Source organism: Zonotrichia leucophrys, chromosome 4 (assembly GCF_028769735.1).
Source record: "Zonotrichia leucophrys gambelii isolate GWCS_2022_RI chromosome 4, RI_Zleu_2.0, whole genome shotgun sequence".
NCBI lineage: Eukaryota > Metazoa > Chordata > Aves > Passeriformes > Passerellidae > Zonotrichia > Zonotrichia leucophrys.
In genome coordinates this window covers 40,253,523-40,280,769 of record NC_088173.1, presented here as the reverse complement: position 1 = coordinate 40,280,769, position 27,247 = coordinate 40,253,523, and the positions used below count along the sequence as shown (strand labels likewise).

General features: G+C 37.5%; 1 protein-coding gene across 5 annotated transcripts in view; it reads right to left on the bottom strand.

Moving 5' to 3' along the window:
• The window catches only part of DCLK2 (doublecortin like kinase 2), an 80,025-nt gene that overhangs the window by 40,157 nt on the left and 12,621 nt on the right, over window positions 1-27,247 (bottom strand). For all 5 annotated transcript variants that reach the window (XR_010439902.1, XR_010439901.1, XM_064711248.1 and 2 more), the window contains exon 2: window positions 26,052-26,386. Coding sequence is in view for 3 of the 5 variants with exons in the window: in XM_064711248.1 (XP_064567318.1) it covers window positions 26,052-26,386 (335 nt within the window). In the remaining 2 variants the exon portion in view is untranslated. The remainder of the gene's footprint in view (window positions 1-26,051; window positions 26,387-27,247) is intronic.

The following is a 27,247-nucleotide window of genomic DNA, read 5'->3' as shown; positions in this document are numbered from 1 at the left end:
CCCAGCCAGGAGCTTGGTGGGTAAACTGTCTCTATTCCAGCTCCACAAATGTGCTTCATTCTAAACGCAGAAGGAAGGGCTATAAAGACAAATAGTTTGGCTTAATTTAGTATGTCTGACTCCATTGAAATAATCAGCTACAGAACTGTACAGTTTAAGCCTGAAGAGCCACACCCTCTGTCTGGGGAAAGCTCCTCCGGATGACAAATTCTCAGCACAGCTGAAAATGGATCTAAAACATTAAAACTGGAAAAAATACGAGATATTATTTGGTTTTGTTTTAACAAAGGAAGAAATACTTGTATCTACTGATTCCAAAAATACAGGATATGGTGTAAATATTTTTAAAAGGAAGCACAGAACATACAAGGCAGAACGAAAACTAGGAAAACTGGCATGCACAGCAACAGCTGGATTTGTGAATGTATTTTCAGCTCAGCAGCTGAGACAGGCATTCGAGGCTGAAATTCTTCAAGGAGTACAGTGGGTTTTTTTCCCCATGAATTGCTGAAAAAAAATGAGAACAATTTTTTAAACATCAGCATGACAAATCTAGATGCAACCTCCCTCCTACTGCCTAAATTGTGAGGAGTCTCCACATTTTTGTAGGAAATGCTGTTCCTCTGACTGGGACAGATTAAACTGTGCTGCCCTGGCAGTTCTGCCCTTTGCATCCATTTTTTTTCTGAGTAAGCAAAAGTAAAATATTTGTCTACTTTACCAGTCAGGTCATATTTGCAATCACCATTTTTATTTCCTCTTTTGAAATACTTTTAGCACTGCCACTTCCTCTTCACTGCCACTCAGACTTATTAAAATTCTTGCAGTGTTTTGTGAAGCTGCCAGGCTTACATTTCCAAGGTTTATGGTGCAAAATGCAAGGAAAGCATCCTGCACAAACAGGTCAGCTGTCTGTCTGCCATTTCAGCTCCATCACCAACAGGAGCAGGCTTAACTTCCAAAGGAAGTTTCCTGTGGGCAGCCTCAGGAACTCAAAAAGGAAGGTGAAAAGGGCATTCCCACCCTTCCCTACTGAGTACTGTGATTTTCACACAGGAACTTTTACCTTGGAAATTCCCCTTGGTTCTGCTTTTTCTCAGAATAACTTGTCCAAGGGAAATGGGGGGTGTGTTTGACCAATATTCTCAATTACTAACTAAGCCATCAGTGACCTTCATGACTACCCAAGAGGCACACAAGAAGTTCAGTACTAAATTATGGCAGCTATTTGCCTGGTTATCCTGAGTCATGTCTTGTGACATGTCTTCAGTGAGGAAATAGCCAGATGGGTAGCTGGAATACACCCAGGAAGGAGAAATACTGAGAAAAGTCAAACCAATGAGACCATGACATGCCCTTTCAAAACATACTGCAATTGCCAGTATTCTTTCTTTAATTAACAACCTATTCACTTCACAGAAGTGACAGAGTGTCAAAGGCAAGTATGCTAAGCAATTTGGGAGCAGGCAAAAAAATTAAACTGTTCAAGGGCCAGCAGCCCACACTGTACACAAGAACAGCAACAAAACTCCCTGCTGCATCAGATCTGTAGTAAACCTGGAAAATCAGGTCAGACTGGTAAGATTCCTGCTGGTGAAATGAAGAAACGCTTGACACTTGCAAAAGCTTCTGTTCCTCACCAGCTTATGTGTGTCCCCTGTGACAGCTCTACTACAGAATCCCTCTGGGAATTCCCAATGTGCACAAAACTACACAACACCAAGAGAAGGGTAGGCAAGCTGCTAACCTCTGACTTAAGGTTTGACAGAGCTCCAATGCTACAGAGACTGGCCAAATCTGCCCAAAAGAGCTTTGGGGTAGGCTGGGGAGCCCTCAAGTCTGAGGACGTAAAGCTGTGAGCTTGGTAAGACCCTAGACACCCACACCTTTCCTGCTGGCCACAGCCATGAGGACCATACAATAACTTCCCCAGCAGTCAGCTCCCATGAGGTCATTAGCAGACAAGAAGGGACAAAAATCCCTCCTTTGTTTTCTGGAAATAATTGGAATTGGGTCAAATGCCTCTTAATTTTGGAGGCTCAAATGCACAACTATTTTGTCTGCAAAGGAAACATGAAATAAGGTAACAGATTGGATCATGCTGAAAGAAAACAAAAGTATCAACTCTGCTGCAAAATTTAAAATTCATTACTTGATCTTCTGTTACGTGACTGTGCATCTTGACCAGAAAAATTGCCTCAGATATTAAAGAGCATGTTGAAGGTACTTTTTCTCTACAGTTAATTTAACTAATTCACTTGGTTTTTGGTGTGCTCTTACTCTAAAAGTCCCTTTTAAACCCATACCATAGGTTAATTTTAAACTTCACAGCAGTCCCACTGCAGTCAATGAAATTATTCACATTCATGAAGCCATGCACAGCCACAGCTTGGGAAAGGTCTGAGGGCTTCCTCAGCTCTGCTGGACACTGCAATAAACTATGAAATGAATCTGATTTCTAGGTCAGAGCTTCCACAAGACATTGTCCAATTTACCACTTGAGGTTTGGCATCTTGCATCCTTTTGTTTTGTCCTTCAAGTTTAATAAATTCACTAAGCTGTGAGAGAAAAACAAAGTTTTCTGTTTCTAACAATTTGTAAATGTTGAATTTGTCCGTCTTGGATAAAGGGAGCTCATTAACCTATTTAGGAAAACAGAAAAAAGGGGGGAAAAATTGAAACAAAGACCATAATGAGAGCAATTCTTCTAGGTCAGCTTCTTAAATGACTACTTAATCAGTGGCTGTGTCACATAATTACAGTCACCATTAGAAAATGAACCTCTTTCCACTGATATTCCATGACAAGGAACAGCAATGAGAAAAGGAGAAGACAAGCCCTTTCCATCCCACAGGGAATCTAAGGAGTAAGAAAGGAAACAGAAATGTTAAATCTTTGCCTGCTGCCTGGTAAACAGAAAAAGTCTGGCAGAAAGCCCAGGAAACGCCTAGTACAGTATGACAATGCAGAAATACTGAATAAACAGACTAGTCAGGTCACCACAACTCACACAGCCCCACAGCTGGTGGAACAGATGACAGAACAGAGCACATCTCACATTTTAGTTTTTAATCTCAATTTCAAAAAGATTTTTGCATATATTTTTTAACATCTCAAAAATTTAATTCTGAAAATGAACACATGTGGAAATAGAAGATTGCATTTGGGTGTGATTCAAACACATCATCCTCACTGCAATGGAAATGACAGGAAGAAAAATAAGCTGTAGGAATATGCATAAGTTAAAGTGTGTTCCTCCTCTCTTTAATGTATCTATTTCTTAAGGACTTCCAGAGCAGTAGGACTTCCTGGCAAGGTCTGCTCACCAGTTTTTCCAAAGGGCAAAACTGATCTGTCTGCAAAATGGCATTTCAAATATTCAAACTGAATTGCACTGATTATGTGCAGCTATTTAGATGTCAGAAAATAACAGTTGAAATGGACTAAAATTCTGGAAATCTTGAATAATTTTGAATCACTCTGTACAACTCATCTGTCTCTATAACACAAAACACCTCTGAACAACTCTTACCTCAGCCTTATCCACTACTTCAACAAGAGTCGATAATTTCAGTATATTAAACAGTGACATTTAATGCCACACTTCTCAGTTTCAGGAGTTACACAAAGAAACAATAGCCTTACTAAACATGCAGTAAGTGGAAATTGGAAACAGAAAATTAGCAAGGGCAGCTTGTGATTGTGAACATAATCCAGTTTGTCTGAAAAGAAAAACAAACAAGAGTATTTCCAGTTACAAGACAAGGATCTCTTTGCCCATAGGTGCATTAATCACAGCAGCTCACCAGTCAGCAGAGCAGACTCTCTCCTTAAGTGGCATAACTGGGAACCCTAATACAGAGCCAAAAATAGCACCTGACTTCACACAGCTAACCTTCCATCCCACCAAGCAGCTAGGCTAAAAATAAAAGCTGCTTGTATTATGAAAGAACATAAGAAGAAGGAACATAAGAAGAAAAGGAAAAGGAAAAGGGCACATATAAGGACAGATACCTGGTTCACCCAATTTAATCAAGTCTTACTGATTTAATGACACCCTGTTCCACAATACAAATGCAGTTAAATTTTAAGTTTTACCTTTTTTTTTCCCATAAAATCACCTATCCTGCACTATTATAGAAATCATGTCTTTGGCTAATCACCCTACTTGAAAAACATGGCATCTACATAATATGGAAAACTTTAAAAATCCCAAAATTGTATGGGCAAATATTCTATGTACTTTCAGTTTTTTTGGTTCTTTAGATCAGAAGAGTTTCAACAACCTATTGCATCAATAACCTTTAGCATTAATCAATAACCTATTGTAATCCTAAGTTTCCAGTGTTTATGGGCAGACAATTTCCTGGAGACCTTACAAAAGCTACAGTTCTTTAGATGAGAACTATTTTTCCACAGACCAATAAGAAATTCAAACTTAGTTTGTGGCCAGTGCAGAAAGAATAAAAGAAAAGGCATAAATCTGGAAATGTCCTTTGATGACAGGTGCAAATAAATTTTCATGAACCTTTAAGCTTTAAATGAGAGATTTATAGTTTCACACTGGAACAGGTTGTCCAGCAGGACTGTGGGTGTCCTATCCCTGGAGAAAATTCAAGGTCAAGTTGGATGTGGCTTTGAGCAACCTGATCTAGTTGAAGATATCCCTGCTTATTGCAGAGGTTGGATTAGATGACATTTAAAGAGCCATTCAATTGATAATTCTGCGATTCCATGTTTTTCCTATGGCTTGAATGTTCATGCAGGAGCTACTAAATTCAGTTTTCTACTTAAATTCTATTAAAAATCAAATTAAGTAATTCTAAGGCACAAAATATTAGTTGACATGAATGATTCACGGAAATTTAATATTGTTATGTAGAGATATAAAAAATCCATTGTTCTCTTAGTTCCTGTGTCAAGGGTTTCATCTTGCAGTCACTCAAAGCTGTTTTTCATAGCACTGCAATAGGAGGGGAAAAAACTTTCAGTGCCCTATTAATTCAGGTCTCTCTCTCAGTCCTTTTCCCTTCACAGATACTACCCCACATAATAACAAACTTGATAAAATCCATAGAGCTCCTCACAGACTGAAGGATGCTTTTCACATGCATTTTAAGTTTTGGTAATTTAATGTTATTTTAGCCCTTCAGACACTTCATTTATTTACTGTTCTATTTGTTTCATCATAACAACGACTGTACTTCTAACTAAATTTACAGTTCTATTTTTGTAATATTACCTTGCAATACTAACAGCTTGCTAACCAGCACACACAGCTTTTAATGGTACTTGATTCTTGAAGTATCCTCCTCAGTTAACTGCAAACACCAGAAGAAAATTCAGCTTATGGATGTTTTCTCTGTGCACCATTTCAAACAATGACACTTCACAGATGAAAGGACTGAAATTCTGTGCAAAAATACATCCATACAAAGTGTGGAGGCATTTTGTGCTCAGCAAATTAACTTCCTTGCTTACTCCGCTTTGCCTGTCATGAATTATTGAAGTCTGTTGTACTTGCAGCTTTATGCAAAAACTGGAACAGCTATGCTGGGCTAGGGGCATCAAATAAGAAAAATGAGGATATAACTGATTAATAAAAGGATGAGAGGCTCAAAAATGTGAAAAAAATTAATGTACCACAGGAAATAGAAACTACTTTTTATCTGGCTTTCAAAGATCCAGTTGCATCTCATTAGCTCCCAACTTCAACCAATATTACTTCCAAGTCTGCTGCTGCTGCTGCTTCTGAATTGCTTTAATAAGCTGATAAACAGATGTAAAACACATTTGAAGACATGGAAATGTGTTTGATTTCATGTTCAGACAACCAATGTATTACAAATACACTTCAGGTACTGACAAAAGAACAGATGCATCAATACTGTAAGACCAGAAGAAAAGGTGTCGCCATGAGTTTCTCCTTAAAACAAAACCCAACAAAGTGCTGCACATGCTTCTTCTTAATATCTGGAAATCTCAGTTCTTCCTTTTAACAAACTTCCACAATTTCAGGAAGAAAAGCAAAATGGATGCCCCATCCCAGATACACAGAACTAAACCCCTGCCCAATTCTTCACATCATTTAAGAGCACAGATAAGAGGAGCTAAACCCCATTTATCAATCAGTCGGCTTCTGTGGCATCTGCTGAGGCTCATTTTAAAATCACACCACAATACTTTCATAGCTATACTGCTATTAGCAGACCGGAACTCAACTTTGGTGAGCTAGGCAGAGGATTTAGGTGACTCAGTACCTTTTCTTTTCTGAGTTAAATGCTGACGCAGTATGGGTTTTTCTTTAGTTGAAGAGTGAGTAGATCAGAAGCCAAAGATGCTCAGAGGGCCATATTCAGCAATAGGCTGCTAAATATTAAAAGCCTCTAAAGTAGTCTGGATGACTCTCTCTGCTGAACATGAGAAATGCTGCTGAACACTGGAAGCATCTGGGTAGCATCACCATGTTTTACGGACCTCTATCAATCACATCAGAAGTGCTTTTGAAATGCATGAGGAAATTATTTTCATTTTGAAACTATTAGCTCAGAAATTATTTTTTCTATCTGGAAATAAATTTTCAGAGACTAGGAATAAGACTTCATAGATTGTTACTGAAGATCAATTTCAAAACCTTTATTATTTTTGCTTTTTTTTAAATAAGAAACTTTAAAAATATATTCCAGGCTTCCTCCTTCTGTAAGACACTGAACTATAAAGTGTAGACTGGAGCAAACACAATCATAAAACCATCAGTAACAGTGAAGCTCAACACTGAAGGCTCTGCTCAGAAAGCAATGCTGGCATCCTTAAAGAATTTTCACTTTCTTCCATTTATATCTGGCCGAACTTGAATCCATACATTCTTCCAAACTCCTAGTGCTCACTGAGGAGCAAATATCCCTTGTATTTACACAGAATTATACATTTATTTCTTGTAATACAAACCTCTTTTGACTCATAAAGCCAATTTACATAATGGGAGGCCCGGTGCAAAATTTGGGTTGGTACAATATTGAGATTCTGGCCGACCAAACCTTTTCAGTGGTTTGGCAAAGGCTATTTTTTTCCAAGATTCTATTCAAGATAACTACTGCTAAACTAACAGTCTCCCAAGTTTCTGCTTTTACAATAATGAAGTCAGAGTTCACTAAATGTATTTTTTGTTTGAGGGCTGCTTTTTCAATTAACTCTTTTTCCTCTATCTAAAAAGGATTTTAGAAGCATTAATACATCACTAAAAGGCATTTAAATACAGCAATAAATGGGAATTGGGGTACTTCTGTTAATTTCAGGGGAGTTTTCTTGTTAAATCACCAGTTCATGAAGCATTTCATCATACTTTGTCTGCAGGATGCTAAGCACCCCATGCATCAGACTTCATTATTTTCATTGCATTGATTATATTTTATTCACAGACAAAAAACCGGCAAATGCAGCAGTAGGATCTCTTCCAGTCATATCGTGTGCAAAGCTAGCTAGTCTATAAATCGGTGATCACCTATTTCTGGCTAAATAAACAAACAGAAACAAGGAAAACCTCATCTGCTTCAAGCTAAAAACTAAGACCAGGCTATGGAAGTGGAAGCAAAAGTTATTCATGTGATTAATGAGAAAAAGTTATATTGCTATATCAGTAAGAGTAGTTATGAAATAGTTTTGTGCCACTGCTACACCATTGTGTGGAGTTTATTTCTGTTTAACTAGTTCTCTTTAACATCTTCATGTATTTATCAAATCTGTTTTCAATTTTGATGAAAGAGGATTTTCAGAAACATTACCTAAGCTGCAAATACAGGTAAAAAGGCAAACTGTGTTTCAGTTTACAACAAAACTGGGAACAGATGAGGGCTGCAATGCAGCACAGCTAGTGACAGGAGTTCAATGATACAGAGGGTGCTCCTTGTGTTCCCAATCCTAAGCTGGTCAGTGGCACCTAAGAACAGCAAATGCAGCCTCAGCAAGTGAACTGCATTGTTATTTTGCACAGAATTAGAAGCTACTGTAGCTGCAGTGTTCTCTGGTAGCTTTAATTCTGTTTCCATCACAGCTCTCAACACATGGAATTAATCAAGTCCAGCTCAGTGTGCCCAAATCCAGGCTGCAGCACTGATGCTTTTGCTACATACTGCAATTTAAAGAGATGGTATCAGGGTGTCCAGCCTGGATCAAAATGCACCTATAGTTGCAGCTGATGGAAATACCCATGCAAGGAACTTGTCAATGTTTGGATTACAGGGCTTTTTCATTACCATCATCAGGATTAATTTGCAAAACACACACAAAAAAAAAAAAAATCCAAAGTCCTTCCTCATTTTCCTAAAAAGCAGTGTCCTCACCAAGGCTAAGCACACATTAGATCATGACATAAAGAGCCTAAAGGGGTATCTAAGTAGCTTTAAAATTTATTCTGCAATAAGAATACTCCACGCAGAAGGGAGGTCTGCAGCACAGCCCCTTCCACAGCCTGCACCTGGGTTTGCAGTGGCAGAGAAAGGCAAATTGTGTACCACAGCCTGCTTGCAACAACACAATAAAAGGAATATTGGCAGCCCCTTGATAGCTCAAGAGCACAACTCCCTGCAGCCAGCAGCAGCTTCTGTTCAGTAGCACATCAGCAGCAGGTACTGAACCCACTCACAACTACACAGGCTTTGAAGCAAACACTGCACAGGTTGTCCTTGTCACACACTTCTGACCACAAATAACAACACAGCACCATGGCATCAAACTAAACTCCTGTTTTCTGCAGTCAGGTCAAGATTTCATTGGTTTCAGCTGCATAAAGTACACAATGTCTGGAGAAGCACCATAATTTAAACACATACAGGGATTTGTCTCTTTTTTTGTTTCCTTCCTGCTAACTTCCATTACACACATGGCTTAATACAAAGTTAGTTGTCTGATCCTGAAGAAACTGATTTAAAAAAAAATACAAACCCATTTTACTAACATTTCTTAGGTACTTGTCACTCTATTTTTCCTTAGACCACAAGAATCTTACTCTCCAAAAGTGGAAAATGCTTCCTTAGGTATGATTCCTGACATTCTCTTCAAATGCTGGAATATCACCACCCTTGAGATAATATAGACCATAAAAGGCTAAAACAGGTTCTTAAAGATGCCAGAATGTCACCTTTGAACCAGTTACACTGAAAGAGTCCCTTTTGCCCTGCCTGGTCTTACAAATTCTTCTTACAAATCAGGAGAATTTCTGTCCACACTGGAATCCCAGTTAGAATTTAACCATTCTTACACTTGTTTACAGCAGTATTAGCCTTAATCCATTTAGCCATCATTGCTAAAGCAGGAGTAATAGTTGTGTGACTAGTCCCTCATTACTGAGGTTATTGGTGTCCTTATTTCTACTCTCAAGGTCTAAGGCTTTTGCAGATATTCCCCAGTGCTTAAAGAACTTCCTAAGCAGCTTCTGGGAACATATGTTGTTTTTACTAGCTCTGGGTAGAGTTTCAGTGTGTGTGCCAAGCCGACCTCCTTGGGGCCCTGTCAGTGATCAACTGATTCACTGTTCAAAATTAGAACCCAAGCCTGGCTACTTTTGGCAGATTCGCTCTGTGGGAAAACCTTGATTTTTGGGTCTGTGCTCAGCACATCCAACCATAGTTATTAGATGTATTTTACTGTGACATTCTCTCCAGTGGTTTATTAGAAAGGACTGGCATTACAGAGCACTCTGTGCAGTGCCCTGAGGTGAGGCACCTGCCTGACTCGCAAAGCCTCCCCCAAACAACAACCTGTCTTAGTAGATGCCTTAAAAAATAGTTAGAGAAATAATTTCTATTGTTACAAATCATCTATTTGATATTAACAATAGTGTTTTTGAATCCAGTTCAAAAAGACTATTGTTAATATAAAATAGGGAAGTTGTTAATATCAAGTGGGAAGTCTGAGGCATAAAAAGCAATGTCACTCATTTATTCCCAAAACACAGTCATAATGCTAAAAGGTTTTCTAGAAAGCATATACTGAAACAATGGAATATTTTTCCTCCTTTTTCTGAGTCTCCTTAAAAAAAAAACACTTCTAGTGGAGATGCAGACCCCCAAGAAGGGAATTTTAAATTATCAGTGACTACTTTTTTATTCCTAATTAGTTTTTGGAAACCATCTGTTTTCTGTGAACACCATGTTGAAACTGCTGCTTAGAACACCATATGGAAAAGTTAACTGCAGCTCCAGGAATCTACAGCTCATCCTGCTTCTAAGTATTCTACAGATGTTTCCCTGACAGGCTTTTCTTTTGTGGAAAGAAGGCTGTAACAGTAATTTTTGTTACAAAACTACTTACTAGTAAAAAACAAACCCCAAAACCACAACAAACTTCAGTAATTTTTACACAAATGTTTACATTCAATAGATGACAGTCTGATAATGGTGCTTTAAAAAGAGGAAGGGCTATTAATAAACACAGAGGAACTCAAGCATTATGGAAGGACTGAATGCAGCTTTTTGCAGAGCTGCATTTATGTCTAAAACTCATTTTTATAATTCCTTTATTGCATCTAAGGTCTAGATCAAACAAAACACAGCAGCTCAGAGCTGTAAGTGAGCAATAGATTCTCTGGACTCACGCTGAGTTTTCTCAACTCAGTATTTATCTGTATGGATATTCCTGAGAGCATCTGGAGAATGCTGTAAAAGACACGGCATGAAATGCCTGTAGTACAAAAATCAAGTTCATTCAAAGTTCCTAGTCCTCCTGGGAAGATTCTTTTCTCTGATTTGGTTGACTTATTTGTAATACTTAGGATAACTCTAAAACCAGCAGGCTTAAAAAATGAAAACCACTTCCAAAACAACCCACAACAGAAGTGCAATCTCCCCACACACAGAGTTACTCATCATATGCTTCATGTTTAATTAAGTGCTGTCAACTCAAATTTAAGTTTACACACAGCCCCAAGGAATGTTCAAGTATCGCCCTGTGCCTCAGCAAGTTACTACTGTGATAAGTCTATGCAGGGAAGCAAAAAGCAGTAAGACTCAACAAGAATAGAAAAGCACAAAAATTTAAGAGTATTAGGAGTTATGAAAATAGCACTATTTCAAACATACACACTTCACCTCCCTCCAAGCTCATATTAAAGATGACAGGAGTGCAAGTTTAAAACATTTTTATAATGAGAAGGTATTCTATGTTTTTTAACAAGTGTAGAAATTAAAAAGTAAATAATATTAATTTTTATATGCCTCACAGGCTATATGCAAATGTATCTACCCTCAGTCTGTAACTGTGCCACCCTCTTGGTTTGCACTTCAGAAGTTATGGCCATCCTCTGCCAACTCAGATTTCCCAGTAAATAGTGACTTGTTTTCTCAAAATTGGCAAATTTTATTGATATTCTAAGAATAAAATATTCTAAAATTAAGATTTTTACTTCAGTTAAGTAGACTGAAGTAAAGGCCATATTTATTGTGTGTCATTGTAAACTCCTTATATCCAAATGAGTGCAGAAACCCCCTATGGGGATTTAATTGTCTGCCACATGAAGTGGCAGATGCTGCATCAGCTTTTTCTAAAACTGTCTGGTGACATTCTTTTAAAGAAACACTGTAAAAGTGCATTTCATTTACTCCTTGATGGTGCCTCCAATCCCCACCATTCTAGGGAAGCACAATTGTTCATCCCTTAGTACCGCCAAGCTTGGGACAAATTGACCCGAAGAAAAGTAAAACTTTGTTTTAAATTCACTGAACTGAGTTCAATTAGGAAAAAAAATTCATTTGAAAGAATTACCTTTCTGCGCAGTAAGATTATAATTACCTAACATGACTGGCCAGAAGCATCAATATTCCATCAACTGAAACCCAAGAAGTGTTTTTCTCCAAGCCGCTTCTCTTGGTGAAAAATACTTACTCTTCCAATACAACACTTATTCTTCCAATACAATGTTTTAAATAACTTTTATTACAGTCACAGCCAAAAGTTCCCAGTAGCTTTCCAACAGATTTGCCATTAAAAGATTTTAAAATTACTCTATACTTTGCTGCAACAGCAAAGGAAACCCCAAACAATAACATCGATACCACTAGCGTACAAAATACACTTTTTACTACAACTCATTCCACATTGGACGAAAGTTTGCGAGAGAGGGAGGGGAAAACGTAAGTGAAAATTCTCAGTGAAAATTATTTATAAAAATCTCATAGCATCACTGTGAATAAAGTCACACCACACCTATTATACTATAGAGAACATGCAGATATAGGTACATTGATGCAATTTTAGAATTTGTTTAATGTTACACTTACCTTTCAGTAGAAATAGTATATTATCAGTAGGAAAACCAAAAAGAATATACACCAAATATACCAAAAAAAAAAAAAAAAAAAAAAAAAGAAAGAAAAAGCCATGGACACTCAATCCTTTTAAGTGGAAAAGATGGCAAAGAGTGTTGAAGCAGGTAAGTTTATCCCTCAACTCAAAGGCAGAACTAACACCTTGCCCAGACACACATCCATTTAAATACCTTGCCCAGCACACACCAGCAGCCCAGATAGCAGGGGAAAAAGGGGAAAGGGGTATAAAAAAGCCTGTCATATTCAGACAGAAATCACATGGGGGATTTCTAAGGCTATCTTAATAGTAAAATAATGACATAATAACGCTGCAATAGTGGAAGCAAAGGAACAAGACAAATGCAAATCAAATCCCATCACAGAGGTGATGGAAAAGGGTCACTAAATTAGAGGAAAGCAGATATCAAGATTCTGCAAAAGAGGTGATGCACAGTAAGTAATTTGCAACCAGCAATTTTATTATCACTGCTTTGCAAATGAAGAGCTTGTCAAGTGCTCCATGTATATCCATGAACTAGTGAAAATATGCAGGTATTTTTGCAAATTAATTTCTCAGAACCCTAATTCTGACCTGAGAATTTAATTTTTAAAATAATTGTAAATGTTCATAAGTTCACAAATCTGAAGAATAACATAATACATCAAATTCTAAGAACTCTCAGCCAGATTTAACCAAAGAATATAGGTTAACAGAATATTAGAAGTGAACAATCTGTTTCAAATATACTTTTTATTTTAAAAAATTCTGTTGTTTTGAGGATACAAATGCTCAAGCATATATATATTTTTATAGGTATGTATATAGATGTATGCATAGTAAAGAATGCTACATTTCTCACTGAAACCTGGTGATACACTATTAGAATACAAGTTCCTTTGCTAATATTCCATTTCACAGAAAGCCTGCACTCTCTATTATAGCAAATGATAATTTTAAAAAGTAACTCTATAGAGTAAGACAAAGTTATAACTTGTTCCCTGTCATCTGGGGACAGTTTACACAAACATTCTACACAAAATTACAAAGTTGTACAAAATATCTAAAATATCTACCCTTAGCTAAAAATAAAAATTTTTGAGTGTGCTAGTCAGACTGAAAATGACTCATGGTATGAAGGAACATGAATCATCTAAAACATTTTGAGGCTAATTATATATGAATATATAAATCACTGAGAAATAAATGAGTTCAAAAAGAGCCTCTAACTTCAGACTCATCCCTAACAAAGTCAATTTACAAAAGAAATATTAATATTCTTTCCTCATATCACACCTGAAAAGATTTTTTTAGTTCACTCCCCAGTTTTGAATTTCATTTAATCCTTTTTTTCTATCATGAAATGAGAAAGTGTTGTAATTCTTATCAGTCTACTTAACATGGATTCACAGTGGGGTCTGCATGGGAAATCCCAGTTTTTCCCTCAATCCTTCCCCAACATTTACAGCAGCAAATAATTTCTGTTCAGAGCAATGATAATTTTCACAATATATTGCCAGGAATCTGTATAAATTTTCAACAGCATTGAAGAGAAGGAAGAAACAGGCACTACAATTTTGGGAAAAGGAGGAAAAGATTCCATGTAAAATATAGCTCCATTTCCAACTATCAGCCAAACAAACTGGATGACCAGGAGTATTTTGCCTCTAATGCACATGTGAGTCCAAGAGAATTTCACCATTAAACTCAGCTATAGATGATGCAAAAAGCAAACGCAAAAAAGCACATGAAAATATTTGGAAGTACTTTCAGATACAAGCTGAAAACTTGAGAATGGTGAAACACTGAGGATTCATATTCAGAAGAAATATCCAGAGATCTATTCTCACAGCTTTTCCATAGTCCAGAAGAACATATCTCAGTGTGCATGATACATTTATGTCCAACCACTGGAGAACAGCCACAGCAGGTATACATCTAATTTTCCTTTGTTTACCAGTTGACTTTTATAACTTATTTTATGTAACCAGAAGAGTATGTACAAACTATTTTCTACACAACAGCAGCATTCTCCATAGGATATCGAGTTCCATTTCCTCTCCTCAGGGAGGCCCCAGGATAGTACCAAGTTCCATTTCCTCTCCTCAGGGAGCTCTTGGTAAAGAAACAATGCCCTCCACTGCCAGCCACCAAGTGAGGATCTGCTGACAGAGCTAATGCAATGAAAGCTGCTTTTATTGCTTAGTTAAGGATCCTTATTCAAGCAATATGGATAAACTGAAGGTTTCAATTCCAGGTAGGTGTTTAGAAACTTTTGGGCTTGCATCTGCCTCCCAAGAGATAAAGAAAGGAGGTTTAAGTGTTGTGATCTGGCATTATAAATTCCATGTGACTAATCATATTTTAATAGCTTTAAAACTAGATGTGCTTTTTGCTTAAACATCCATCAGGCTGATTTTTCAGGCATGCCCTTCCCACATACTTAACAACTTTTGCTAGGTGTTTATATCCAGATGCTCCATGTAAAGCTAATTTCTTACAAAGGACTGTGACAGAGGCTTCAGAAAGCCTCAGATAAAAATAATATAAGGTCCTAAACTACCAGTCATTTTTAGAGGTACATAGTCTCTCACTGCTTCTGATAATTTGATGATTTCCTGTTAATATGTTTTTGATTTGTACTGAAACAAAATATCCAGCAAGTCCTTTCCATGTCCATTACAGTAAGCTTGGTGTCATTCATACTTTATTGTGTAGACCTTAAATGAAGATGAAAAAATGAAGTTCCAGAATAGAAGCTCAAGGAATAGAAACTTTAATCTCCAACTAATTATTGTCAAAATATGTGAGCAAGCCACGAGAATTACTTTAGAAATTGCATACAAATGTCTATCCATAAGAAGTAATGTCAAACATTTTCATTCCCCCACTAACTTTAGTACTGTTCTAAAATTTGAATATTCAGTGACATACATATAGGAAGAAAAAGAAGTTATGGAGAGAAGCATCACAAATACATTTTTTTAAAGTCAAATGTTTGAGAAGTAGAGGATCAGAAAAGATAATGCGTGAAGTGTGCTGTAAGAAATCAAAATGTATTCATGCGCCAAACCCAATAAAATCTGTAAAATAATTACTAGTTCCAAGAGTATTCAAAGGCCTCTCTGTTCCTAAAACCTTCTCAGAAAACAGCTTTGCACCTTGGACTGAAACTTTTCTTCTGGGCTTCCTGATGTTTTGTGACAGAAGACAATGACGAGGTTTTCACACATCCGATTACCTACGTCAGCCCAAAAGCAGAAGCAAATCCCTGTCAGGTAAGGGAAGATTAGTGCTTGAACCAGGAGTGTGCTTCTAAGGAGGTGACAGACTTCCAGAGCTGCAGGTAATAACACCACTCTGATACTAAAACTCCAGGAAATTCTACTGTTTGCGTATGAAAGTGAAGGAGGAAAAACATAGAGCTTTGCAAATGAAATTTCATCATTTGTTCATTGTTCCCTTAGATTTTACAAGCTTAGAATATCCATTTCACTGCATTTTTGCCTTAAGTAAAAATATAAAGTAATATATTCTATTTTGCATATATATATAAAACAAATGTTAAAAACATGCTCTAATACAACAGATTAGTGTGGAAAAACTATGGAATAGACCTTTCATGGGTATCTGCAGATTTCCCTGCTTAAGCCCCCCAGGTCCAGGGAAGTAGAAAGAATACTTTTCCCTTCAAGACAAAAATATCAGCCACAAAGGGAACAGCCAGAACAGTTGTTTTTAGAGATGGAGGGTTTTTTGAATCAGATGTTCAGGACACCAGGGTGTTCTCTTTGCAAACTAAACCAGAACACTTTCCAACTTCCAAGACTTCTCTAGACTTCTGCCTGTACAGCCACATGGGCATATTCTAAGTGTCTGCATTATTGGGTCCCTTGCAAAACACAGGGAGAATCCTTGTCTCTCAAGTTGCTCTTCTCTTCATCAACTTCATCTTGGTTAAATCAACCAGACCCTTGATTTCTTTAAAAGGGGAACAGCAGATTTCTACATGCAAGGAAATGGCACCTTCAGAAACCACTTACAAATAGCATTTTGGCTCTTCGGTACTCTTTGTGGCATAACCTTTTTTTTTCCTTAGCTAACTGGCCTGTTTTCCAATAATTTTATCCCTAAGTCCCTAGGTACATGGCAAGTTGAAAGTAAGAGATAAGATGGGAAAACCCAAGAAAAGCTAAATCTACTAGCCAAAAATCCAACTTCCCATTTAGCTTACAAGTTATATTTTATCCTTTCTTGCTTTCTTCTGAAATATTTTGTTTTCTTCAAGAAGCCTTTCACAAATGCAGAGATATCCTGCACCATGTATGAGTAAAGAAAACACCAAATAAGTATAAACAAAATAAATATTTCAGAATGCAGCATAGATTGCATATTTGCACAACAGAAAAAAAAGAAAAGATTGTTGGCTCAGTGAACAAGCGCTGCAAGAACACTGACTTTTACTGCCTACACTGTAAACACTGAGTTATCACTCCCTCCTATGCAAAGCTTTCAATCTGCAAGCCATAAACAGGGTCACTGTTCCTTTTAAGTGCTGGGAAGCTCTTTGCTTTTAGGAACTGGCTTGTGTTGCTATGACTTTAATATTGCTTTTCCATCTGAGTCTTCAGGTTTCTCTGTTTAAAGGTTCACTGCAAATTAACCAGTGAGCAATATTTTAAACATTAAAGACAAATATTCCTTTCCTCTCTCCAACAAACTGTTTCATGTTTCCTGCCATTAATTTAGTATGAAACAGAACATCATTTTTCTTAGCAACTGGTACAAATATAAAAGTTCATATTTTAAGATTTCAGTCTTGCTTCAGTAAACTTAAGAAACACTAGCTGATTACAGCTAACCAAGAAGCAGCTACAGATCCATCAACCTGACAACCTGAAGGCCAAATCCTAAAACTAGAAATTCTGCTCATTATGAACAGGAATGGAGAAAATTCAGCCTCAAAACCCTTTCATACATGGTTGGTAAACAGCTTTACACTGTAAGATGTAGCAAGATTCTTAAAGAAAATTTGCATGTTAAAATGTTATAATGTAAGAACTGTTTGCTGAAGGAACTCAGGGTAATTTGATTACCGGAAAAAAAAATTCCAAGATCTCAAAGTAATGAGGAACCTGTGACACAAATCCTAATCTGGCATATGACAGCTGCAGAATAAATTCAAAAGATTTTTACCAGACTAATTATCTGTTAATGGGCAGGCTCAGCGGGACATAACAAATTCCCAAGGTTTAGTTTCCAAGCCATGTGACCCAATCTCTAGCATGGCAGATGGCAGACAATGGCTGCATACCGCTCTTTTATTCCAAGAGCTCCACACCCCATTTCTGTAACCCATCACTAAAATTATTGTAATCATACATCAACAAAGATACAACGCTGCCGCTGGTGACACCACCACTTCTGCAGTGATTGTTTCCCACACTGTGCAGCATGTCATTTTTATTAAGTGCTGTCAGCTCTCGGTGTGCACAGACAAAAATTGAAATCCCAGTAGGATTTATCTTCTCTATAGATCCACAAAGACTTCAGCAAGTTGGATGTCACTTTTAGCAGGACACACATGCTTGCTGCTAGCTAAAATATCAGCAAATTTTTCAATTGCCACGCTGTAATTTAAAAGTGCTGACTTCACACCAGGTTCTGATTTTGTGTTCATTTTTCGAAATAATCTATTATTTTAACATCACACTTCACCAAGCTGCTAGTCCAATGGCAATGGGTATTACTGCTCACATCTCTAAACTGCACCTTGCTGGAAAAGATTAAATTCACACCCAGAGGACACCAGCCATCACACTCCCAGTAAGGTTAAGGCACAGCCCCACAGCCAGAATTGTGGATCCCTGTGGGAAGGAAAGAGATATGTCCTCTATTCTATCTGTACTGTATTCTGGGTTATTGATCTCCAGAAAGCAAGAATAGGACACAGGGGCTCCCCTGCTGTGACAAATTCTAAAGACCTTTGTTCCAAAGAGCCAAGTTTTCCAGGGCTAGACTGTGGCTGTTTCACATGGCATGACCTTTATTTTTTGCATATGCAACAAAGCTGAAGAGCTTCCTCAGCCTTATTGCTCACTTCAAGTTTAACACACTCTTCTGAGATGACTCCCTAGATGTTCAAGGCTCTGTTTATTTTTTAATCCTTTTTCTGCAGCACCTTCAGCATCACAATTTTGCTGCTTTGAAACAAAATCCTTACCATTTCCCTTTTACTTTTCTTAAAATTATAATTCTACTAGTAATGTGATCCTCTGGCAACCGTGATAAAACTGTAGATACTCTCCAGGCTAAATCATAAACCCCACATTATCTGCCTGTGTATTTTGCACCACTGCATGTAATGAAAATGCTTTGGAAAGTGTTCCTTGATGAATACGTACAGAAAAGACTTCTGTACTTTCATATTTAGAGTATTTTTCAGATTGCTGCAACTGTGACAGGGCAGGGTTAATTTCAGGTTGCTTTCAGACAAACACTTCCTTCCACATATAACTAGAGATAGGAATATTTCTATGTCCATGAGCAGAGGCCAAAATTATCTCCTCCGCTCAAGTTTGCTACTTCCTCCTTCATTCTAGCAATAAACAGCCCTGGCTCCCAGCTCTGAGCACACCAATTGGGAGTCTGACCAAAATACTGTGAGCAGTATCCATGGATGAATTCATTTCCTGCCATACAGACTTCCTGAAGATTACAGCCACTTTAATTCTTTTGTTTTCAGTAAGACTTGCAAGGTTTGTATCCCACACTGACTAGACACAGGCATCTGTCCAGAGCTGCCCTCTGAAACAATTCCAGCCTCCAGCACAAGCCCAAGTTCTAATGTTTGAAGTTTCACATCAAACATCAGAAGAGGTTTGCTAGCATTAGGATAAAATTTATTTTAACTGTAACCCCTGCTGGTTGAATTCTGTTGGTTGCAGGTGTGTACACACACACACACTTTAATATTAACAGACATTCTAATTGTTATTTTATCTCCAGCTTAACAGCTCTTCTAAAGTGGTAGATCACCTTTAGTTACTGAAAACACTCAAACCCAATAAGTTTTCAGAAACTGCTGGACTTATCTGCTGAAAATAGTAATAAAAAAAATCACCTCTTCATTGTTCTTATTTTTACAGCGACTACTATCAAGTTCCATAGGATCTAATCTTGACTGTAAGCCTATTATTTCTTTTTCTATACATAGGGAAGACACAGAAGTAGTTTTTTTTGCTGCTAGGTTTTTTTTGTTTATCACCCCAAAAATCTTGTTGATTATATTTTAATCATCTCAGTGATCCCATTTCCTTTAATCTTTCCTCAGAGAACAAGTTTCCTTAAATCTTTTTACTCCTTTCTGGATTTCCATAATAAAGCTGTCTCTAGCTGGCATCATTGCATTGAATAGGACAGAACACCTGACATATATATCAGGAACAAGATGATTGACTGTAAATTCCACATGGATGTTGGCTTTTCCCTCCTGTGCACAACCAGTGACACCATGAATTCATCTCCACATCTTCAGCTGTGATCCTTTACCACTTCAGCCTAGGACACGTGGCATTTCTATCTGCATTGTTAACAACCAGTGAGTGCAAGATTACTCAACCTGCTTTGTCCTAAGCTTTTTTTGCAGTTTGTCAAGATTCTAATCTTCTGTTGTCCAGGCTTCCTGTAGCTCATCTGTATTTATTAAGCACATCCTCCATCCCATCTTCCAGGTCATTTCCAGAGACTCGTGCAGACACACATTCATTGACCCCTACTCAATATGAAATTCCGGTTTGGCAGTGAGTCATCCATAACCACTGGGAACAGCAATATTCCAACAGTGCATTTGGTAAATAGTGCATTCTTTCTGGACCATGCTTCCCTAGCTGACTGATGAGAAAAGACAGCATGAAAAAAACTTATTTCAGATACAAAGAAGGAGCCACTATTGTTTTCCTCCCCTTGTCTCTCTCCCCAGTCAAGTCATTGATTCATAACTATGTCTTGTTAAAAAAATACCCAACAAACAACAAAAAAGCCCCCAAACCTTCACAAAATCCCACCTCATGCTCTCAATGGAAGCATCCTGTGTTCAGAGCTCAACTCAAACAGGCAGGCTCCCTAAACAGACAGGTGCTGTGTCAGTGCCCTTCTGGTCGGTAACACACATAAAACTGACTGTACAAAGGTGACTTTTTACCAAACTACAATTTTTCGACTTCCAGGTGGTACAGGTATTCTGCTGCTACATATTTACTCAAACAAAGGGAGATAATCCAGGCAACCACAAGAAAGTGATTCATAGTACTGCTCCATCAATTTTTTGCCCTGAGAGTTAAGTTTGTTTAGCTCAGCCTTAGGGAACCAGCATCACATCTAATGAATATCAGCTGTAAGATCATTAGACTCAGGCAGAACTCCTCTATACTGCTTTTCAGGGTTTCCCTATGCCCTGGAAATAATTTTTAGCTCTTCCATGTTGGATTTGTCTCAAGTTGATCCAGTGAATGAGAAGAATGGCTCTTGCCATCTAGTATGAGTTTTCCTCCGCTGTACTGTGTGTATATTTTCTGATTTAAACTTCACAGGCCGCTTAGTTCCTACTCTATTGGAAGATATCTCTTTTAGAAGTTCCATTCCTTTTCTTTAAAGACAATCTAAATATACTTTCTGGGTTCATTTCCACAAAATGTTTTACTATTTCTTACACATTATTAATTTGCGGACTCATGCCAGCTACAAAACCTCCAAACAAACAAACAAATTCCAAAACAGCAATATAAATGCCTCTTTCCACAAAATAGGCAGATTCACTTCTCTTTCATGTAGATATGAACCATGAATTCTAAAAAGCATTTCTATCCAACATATCTACTCTTTCCACAGTTCTATTGGCAATCATCTCCACAGTGTCAAATCCCCAATCAAACTGCTGCAGCTTGGCAAATTGTAAATCCTTTTCTATAAGCTGACTCTACCACTTGTGACCCTCAGCCTTCAGGATGAATTCAGGGACTATCATTGCTATTCAAAATCTTGAAGTTAGCTGAGGAAAGACTCCTTGCCCACAAATTCCCTCTGTGGGATCTGCAATGCAGAGAATCACTCTCTGCAGCTGCCACTGACATTCCACAGTAACAATATATAAGCCTTATAAAGAGTTGTAAGCTATGTATTTCTTCCCCTCATACTTGCAGATTAATGCAACATTTCAGCTCAAAATGGTATTTTAAATGTCAGCAGAACTAGAACTGAAAAAAATAAAGCTGGAGATTTCTCTTCTTGCAAAATTGCTTGTAGCAAAAATTCAAACCTGTGCCATTTCCAATACATTTGTACAGTGTCTGTATTAGGTTAGAAGCTGAGATGGAGGATAAAAACTTGATTTACTTTGGTAGCTTTCAACTAGAAATCATGCCTGTTAACTCTGAAACAAGTTTCTACTACAGTGGTTTCTTAGCCTGCAATGAGATATCAGTGATGTAACAGCACAATTAAATGACAAAAACACAAAAAGTACGTGTCTAGAGCCTGGTTGCTTAAGGAACATCCTCCTTTATTAGGAGAGAATTGAACTAAAGGGAAATATTTGCCAAAAAGCACTTAACTGCAATAAAATTATTTTTTAAAAAAATAATCTCATACAAGTAGGATTTTGCCAACAAAAGAAAAAAAAAACTAAGAAAAATGAAATTCATATGTTCTAAAACTTCTCTCAGTATTAAACAGTAAGATCTCTACTGAGATTAAGATTGTAGCAAAAATACTGCATTAATGGAAATTTTTGAGATCTCAATGACAAAAGTCTAGAATATTGGGAAAATCTGTTACACTAATAAACAAAATCTCTCCTGCTCATGCCTTATTTTGGTTTCTGCCCTCTGTGATGGGTATGTTAACAGCAAAGCAAATACAAAACTCAGTTTTCAAAAGCTATCTTCTCTACTAAGAGGTTTGAGTCTGTCACTAGAGAATAAAAAAATCACTGGGAGGAGAGCACAATAAGTGATAAATACATCCACATGTAGTAACTGTTTTCTTCAATTACCAATTTACTTTTAATGAACACTTTATAAAAAAATAATTCATTAACAGAAAATCGGAGAACTTTTGGTTCCAGAGATAGCCCCCAATATACCCATCAAAAAAGACTTTCAAAATAAGGCTAATTTTTGGTGCATTCTCGCTGTTTTGACAACAGAGTATAGAAAAGGTGTCTCATCCACCTTTTCAGTCCTGTCATGGACATTAATCCATGAAACTGCAACACACTGCAGGCTTAAAAAGTGTGAAAATTTCATTTTCTTAGTTTTCTTTTGTGTATTAAATAAGACAAGGTCCAGAGTTGTGTACGGTTTTTTGTGAGCTTCTCACAGGGAATCTCTCCCCACAATTTACCCCACAGTCACAACCCCACACTTCACAATTACTGAACTCAAAGCTTGTTTAGCAAGAAAGAAACCCTCCATTCTCTTCAGAGACAGCAAAGGGTTAATTCCCAACTGGAGAAGTTTCAGTCTGACTGTCCTTGCTTCACAGTAGGATAGTGACAGATTCCAGGAAAATGCAGCCAAGTAAGGAAAACACTTTGGTCAAGCAAATATATTAGGCAAACCTCAATGTCACAAGCACAAAGACTGGAACAGCAGAAGCCTGCACTGCAAAGTTAAAGCCCAGTTACTTTCACAGAAATATTTCTCTCACTTAAAAATCTTCTCAACAATCTTGGGAGGTTAAAAAAAAGTTGGTTGCTCAATAGCTTAAAAGTTAGAAATAAGCCTAGCATCAGAACAATTCAAAAATAGATCTGTACTTCAGGCTATAAAGCACTAATATGTTAAGTTACAGCATTCATTTTGAAACTGAAGATAAAAGGAAACCTTGCAATATTATAAAATCTTACAATTAAAAACCAGACGCTTGTCTGTTTTCACACAGAAAGATCAAGGAAAACATCCAACTCAGGTGTTGTTATTCTCTGTTTTACTATTATCATCAAGATTTTGCAGCAGTCAAGATTAATGAAGTCAGCAGAGCAAATAAAAACTCTATTGAAAACATTCTTTCTCATCTACTAGTCAGAAAGATCACTGGTTTTATCACCATTTCTTCCTACACATTAAATGGTTCTAATGGAATAAAAAAATCACACCATAAGTTAACAGAACAATGCATTACCTAATCAAAGGATACAAGTTTTATACATGCATGTCTTAATCATCTGAATTTCACCCCCATTTTCATATTAAACAGAAAATACAACCTAAGCCTATTCACTCAGGAAAAAAAAAATAAAAGCATTTCCACAGAGATAAAAATATGAAGGAGCAAGGAAAAAAAATTAGAACCATGAGAAACAGAAGGGCTACATTTATAGGAACATCGCCATTTATGAAATGCCTTTTCTTTAATGGTTGCCTTTCAAGCTGTGCCAACACCACAACAAACATAAAAGATCTGCCTCCCTAGCAGATTTAGAAGAATAAGCAATTACTACATTAGAGAAAATAGGCTCAGAAATTTCCACCAATTGGTAGTTGGCAGCAAAGCAACTCTTCATGTGCCAAACCCCAAAAAGCCTTTCGGCACCAACCTCTACATATACCGGCAGTGAATAAACAAATTTTAAAAAAACCCTACTGCCTCAAGCTGGGGTCAGCCCTTCACTTTGGAGAAAGAGAATAAACAAAAAAGAAAACAAAACAAGAACTGTCCATCCTCCTAGGTAAGTAGTAGAAGGCTTTTATTTTTTGTCAGGGTGTTTGCAGTAATAGGTCTTCTCTTTGGGGCACTCCATCTCACAAGCTCCTAAAACACAGTTACACTGTGGTTGTGCAACAAAGGCTCCTTCCCAAAGTCTGTGGGAAAGCACAAGGCTTGTCTTCCTAATGGAAGGGAGGTCCCCACATTTACACACTGCTGCTGCTGGAACAGTTCACACAGAGAGGCAGCTGCGCGCAGCAACTCTGTGCAGAATGCTCGCAGTCAGAATTAGGGATTTCTCAATCCCGCCTCAGAACACTCCTACAGCTGCAGTCCAAGTTCACTGACTGCCTTTACCACAGAAGGGGAGCAGGAGGTCCTGCAGCAAAAAAAAAATTTAAAAAAAAAATCCTATTTTGGAGCATTACCAATAATTGGTCATCCTCACCACAGACAGTCATCATCCACCATGGGTGATGGCAACATGCAAGCAATATATATGATATTTAATGTTAACTACTTTTATTGATCCCTGATGCACTATTGCATCCTCCATATCAGTGCAGATGAGTGTGTTTCTGCTGTTTTGACAGTGCAAGAAGAGGTGAATGCGAAACGACAATCCTAGCTCTTGCAGTTTCCCTTACTGACTCCCTACTTGCTTGAGAGGACCAAAATCCTGAGACAGTGTCAGAACACTTCATGGGCTAAAGAGACTCATTACTGCATAATAAATATTTTATTATGCTATTTTATTACAAATTAAATTAAACATGACAAACACTGTTTGGATGCTCCTAGGAAGGATTCTCTGTTAAGAAGTAGCATTAACAAATCTCATTTAAAATCAAACCTATTAGAAGAACTAAGGAGCTGCCACATCATTATGCTGCCACCAAACACTGAAAACCAAGAGTGAAGCCTTTGCCTTGCTACATTTTCATCAAAACACAGAAGTTATTCTTTTCACATATTTCCCTACAAAAAGTGTATCTAAGCACACAGAACATAACCAGAGACAGAGCTCATGCTGAGGTAATCTAAGTGCACTTGTTCTGTGATACATCTGCTAGAAGCTTGTACCACAAAAAAATGGTTTTTTGGCACTAAACATTATAAAAATAGTGGAAACAAAAATGCCAGATCTCTGAACACAACTGAAACTTTTGCAACTACTTCATGCAGATGTACAAGTATGCAGGTGTACATAAGTACTTGTTGAATAAGAAAGGATATCAATGTTTAGTCAACAATACAAGAGTCTGGGTATCTGAAACCAATGTGATCTACTCTGAGCCTGTCTTGCTCTATTACCAAAGTCACAGTTCTGTCAGAGTTCCACAGCAGTGTCAAATAAAAGTCTCAGGTATCAAAGTCCTGCTCTATGAAGGGCTGAGTCATTAATGTGACTGATCAACACTGTAAATGTGCTCCTGACACTTTAAACTGGTGCAGCAGAACATCCTGTGGGCCACCCTTTGTATTTCTGTGCAAGAACACACACCTACCACATCATTAACCCTAGCTTTGTTTTTGCAGAGATAAAACTAAAAAGCAAAAAAAAGCAAGCTGCAGAGATATGACCACCCTCCCAGAATGATTCATTTTAGATACAATTCTTGACCTCAGCTCATGTCAGTTACTGCCTCTGGAAACAGCAATCTGTGGAAGTGCAATGGAAGGAAATATTGATATTTTTCTTATACCACTCAGCCACTATATGGTAGTCTGAAAACACATAGATATCTTAACAAGTTCAAATGTTTAAAATAAACTGTATTACTCAATATTCAGTCGCTTTTTTAAGCAATGCAAAAAGTCTGGCAGAAAAAAAATGTTTTACTTGAATGTAAAGATCCACTTATTTTACATTATATACAATTCTAATTTTGTTATGTGTATTAATATTTTAATAAAGCTTTTAAAAGCTGATTTTTTAAACTGTCATTATTCAGAAGCAGATTAAAGCATACACAGTAACAAGAATTAAACTTATGAAAAGTGAGCATCTCAGATTATCAGATGGCCACAGCAGTTTATTCTCCTACCTGCTTCCCATCCAGTGTACAAAGTCTCTTGACTACACCCGAGTCTAACTTAATGGCTTCGGTGATGTCATTCAAGACCTGCTCGAAGGAGTGAGCAGTCTTCTTGTTCAGCAGAATTCTCACAGCTTTCCGCGGCTTTACCCCACTCCTAATAACAGTCACCAGCTTGGGTTTAATGAAATCTTTGCTCTCCTTCACCTCGCTCCTCGAGGATGTCAGAGACGTCAAGGAGCGGCTGGAGCCAGTCCTTATGTTCACGCACCAGTTCGGGTTGACGTTCTTGGTGTAATCAACCTTGCGGTACGGTTCATTGGATGCACACACATAGCTCTCACCTGAAAAGAAGAGGACATGTTCACAGTTGAAGGGGGTTTGCAGCTACTTTGTCAACTTAAAAACCAGAAAAATTAAAAAAGACCAACATTTTGGGAGTGATTTTCCTGTATTTTGACAAGGAGGACTGTAAATTATCAGAGCTTTTCACCCAAACAGCACTCCCATGGAGTGCTTACAACAGGTTTCAAAAGACTCCTGGTATAAAAAATAGTGGGTGATGAGGAGGTTCAAGGTATTTCACATGTCTTTTGGATTGAGTCATTTTTTAAGTGCTTAAATTACTTGAGCTCAACACAACATTAAGAGCTTTCTCCTACAGCAAATTCCAGGTCCTCTCCTATATATCCTTCAACCATGTATCTCAACATACGTACACCCATGTTGGTGCTTACTTTACAACAGCAAGTTTTAACAGAACAAATTTAAGCACCTCAAGACCCCTTACCCTGGAAAGGCACTTTAATCTACCAGGAGTTACTGCCTTTCTACCAAGGACCATATTTGAAATGCATCCACATTGATATTTTTTAGACCAATGAACACCTCCTGAGTACACAAACGAGTATTTGAGAGTATGGGAGCATAACAATACCTCTACACTTTCCCATTTTTAATTTCATTTGTAACTCAAAGCTGGTTTGCAGGGATTTTTTTGTTTTGGTTTGGTTTTTTGTTTTTTTGGGTTTTTTTGTTCTTTTTCATTTTGGGTGGTTTTTTTGGTTGTATGGTTTTTTGGGTATTTTTTTGTTTTGGTGGTTTTTGTTGGTTTGCTTGTTTGTTTTGTTTGGGGGTTTTTGTTTCTGTCTTTGTTTTGAAGAAAAAAAAGAGGAGGACTACTTGCAGTTTATGCCAACACTTTT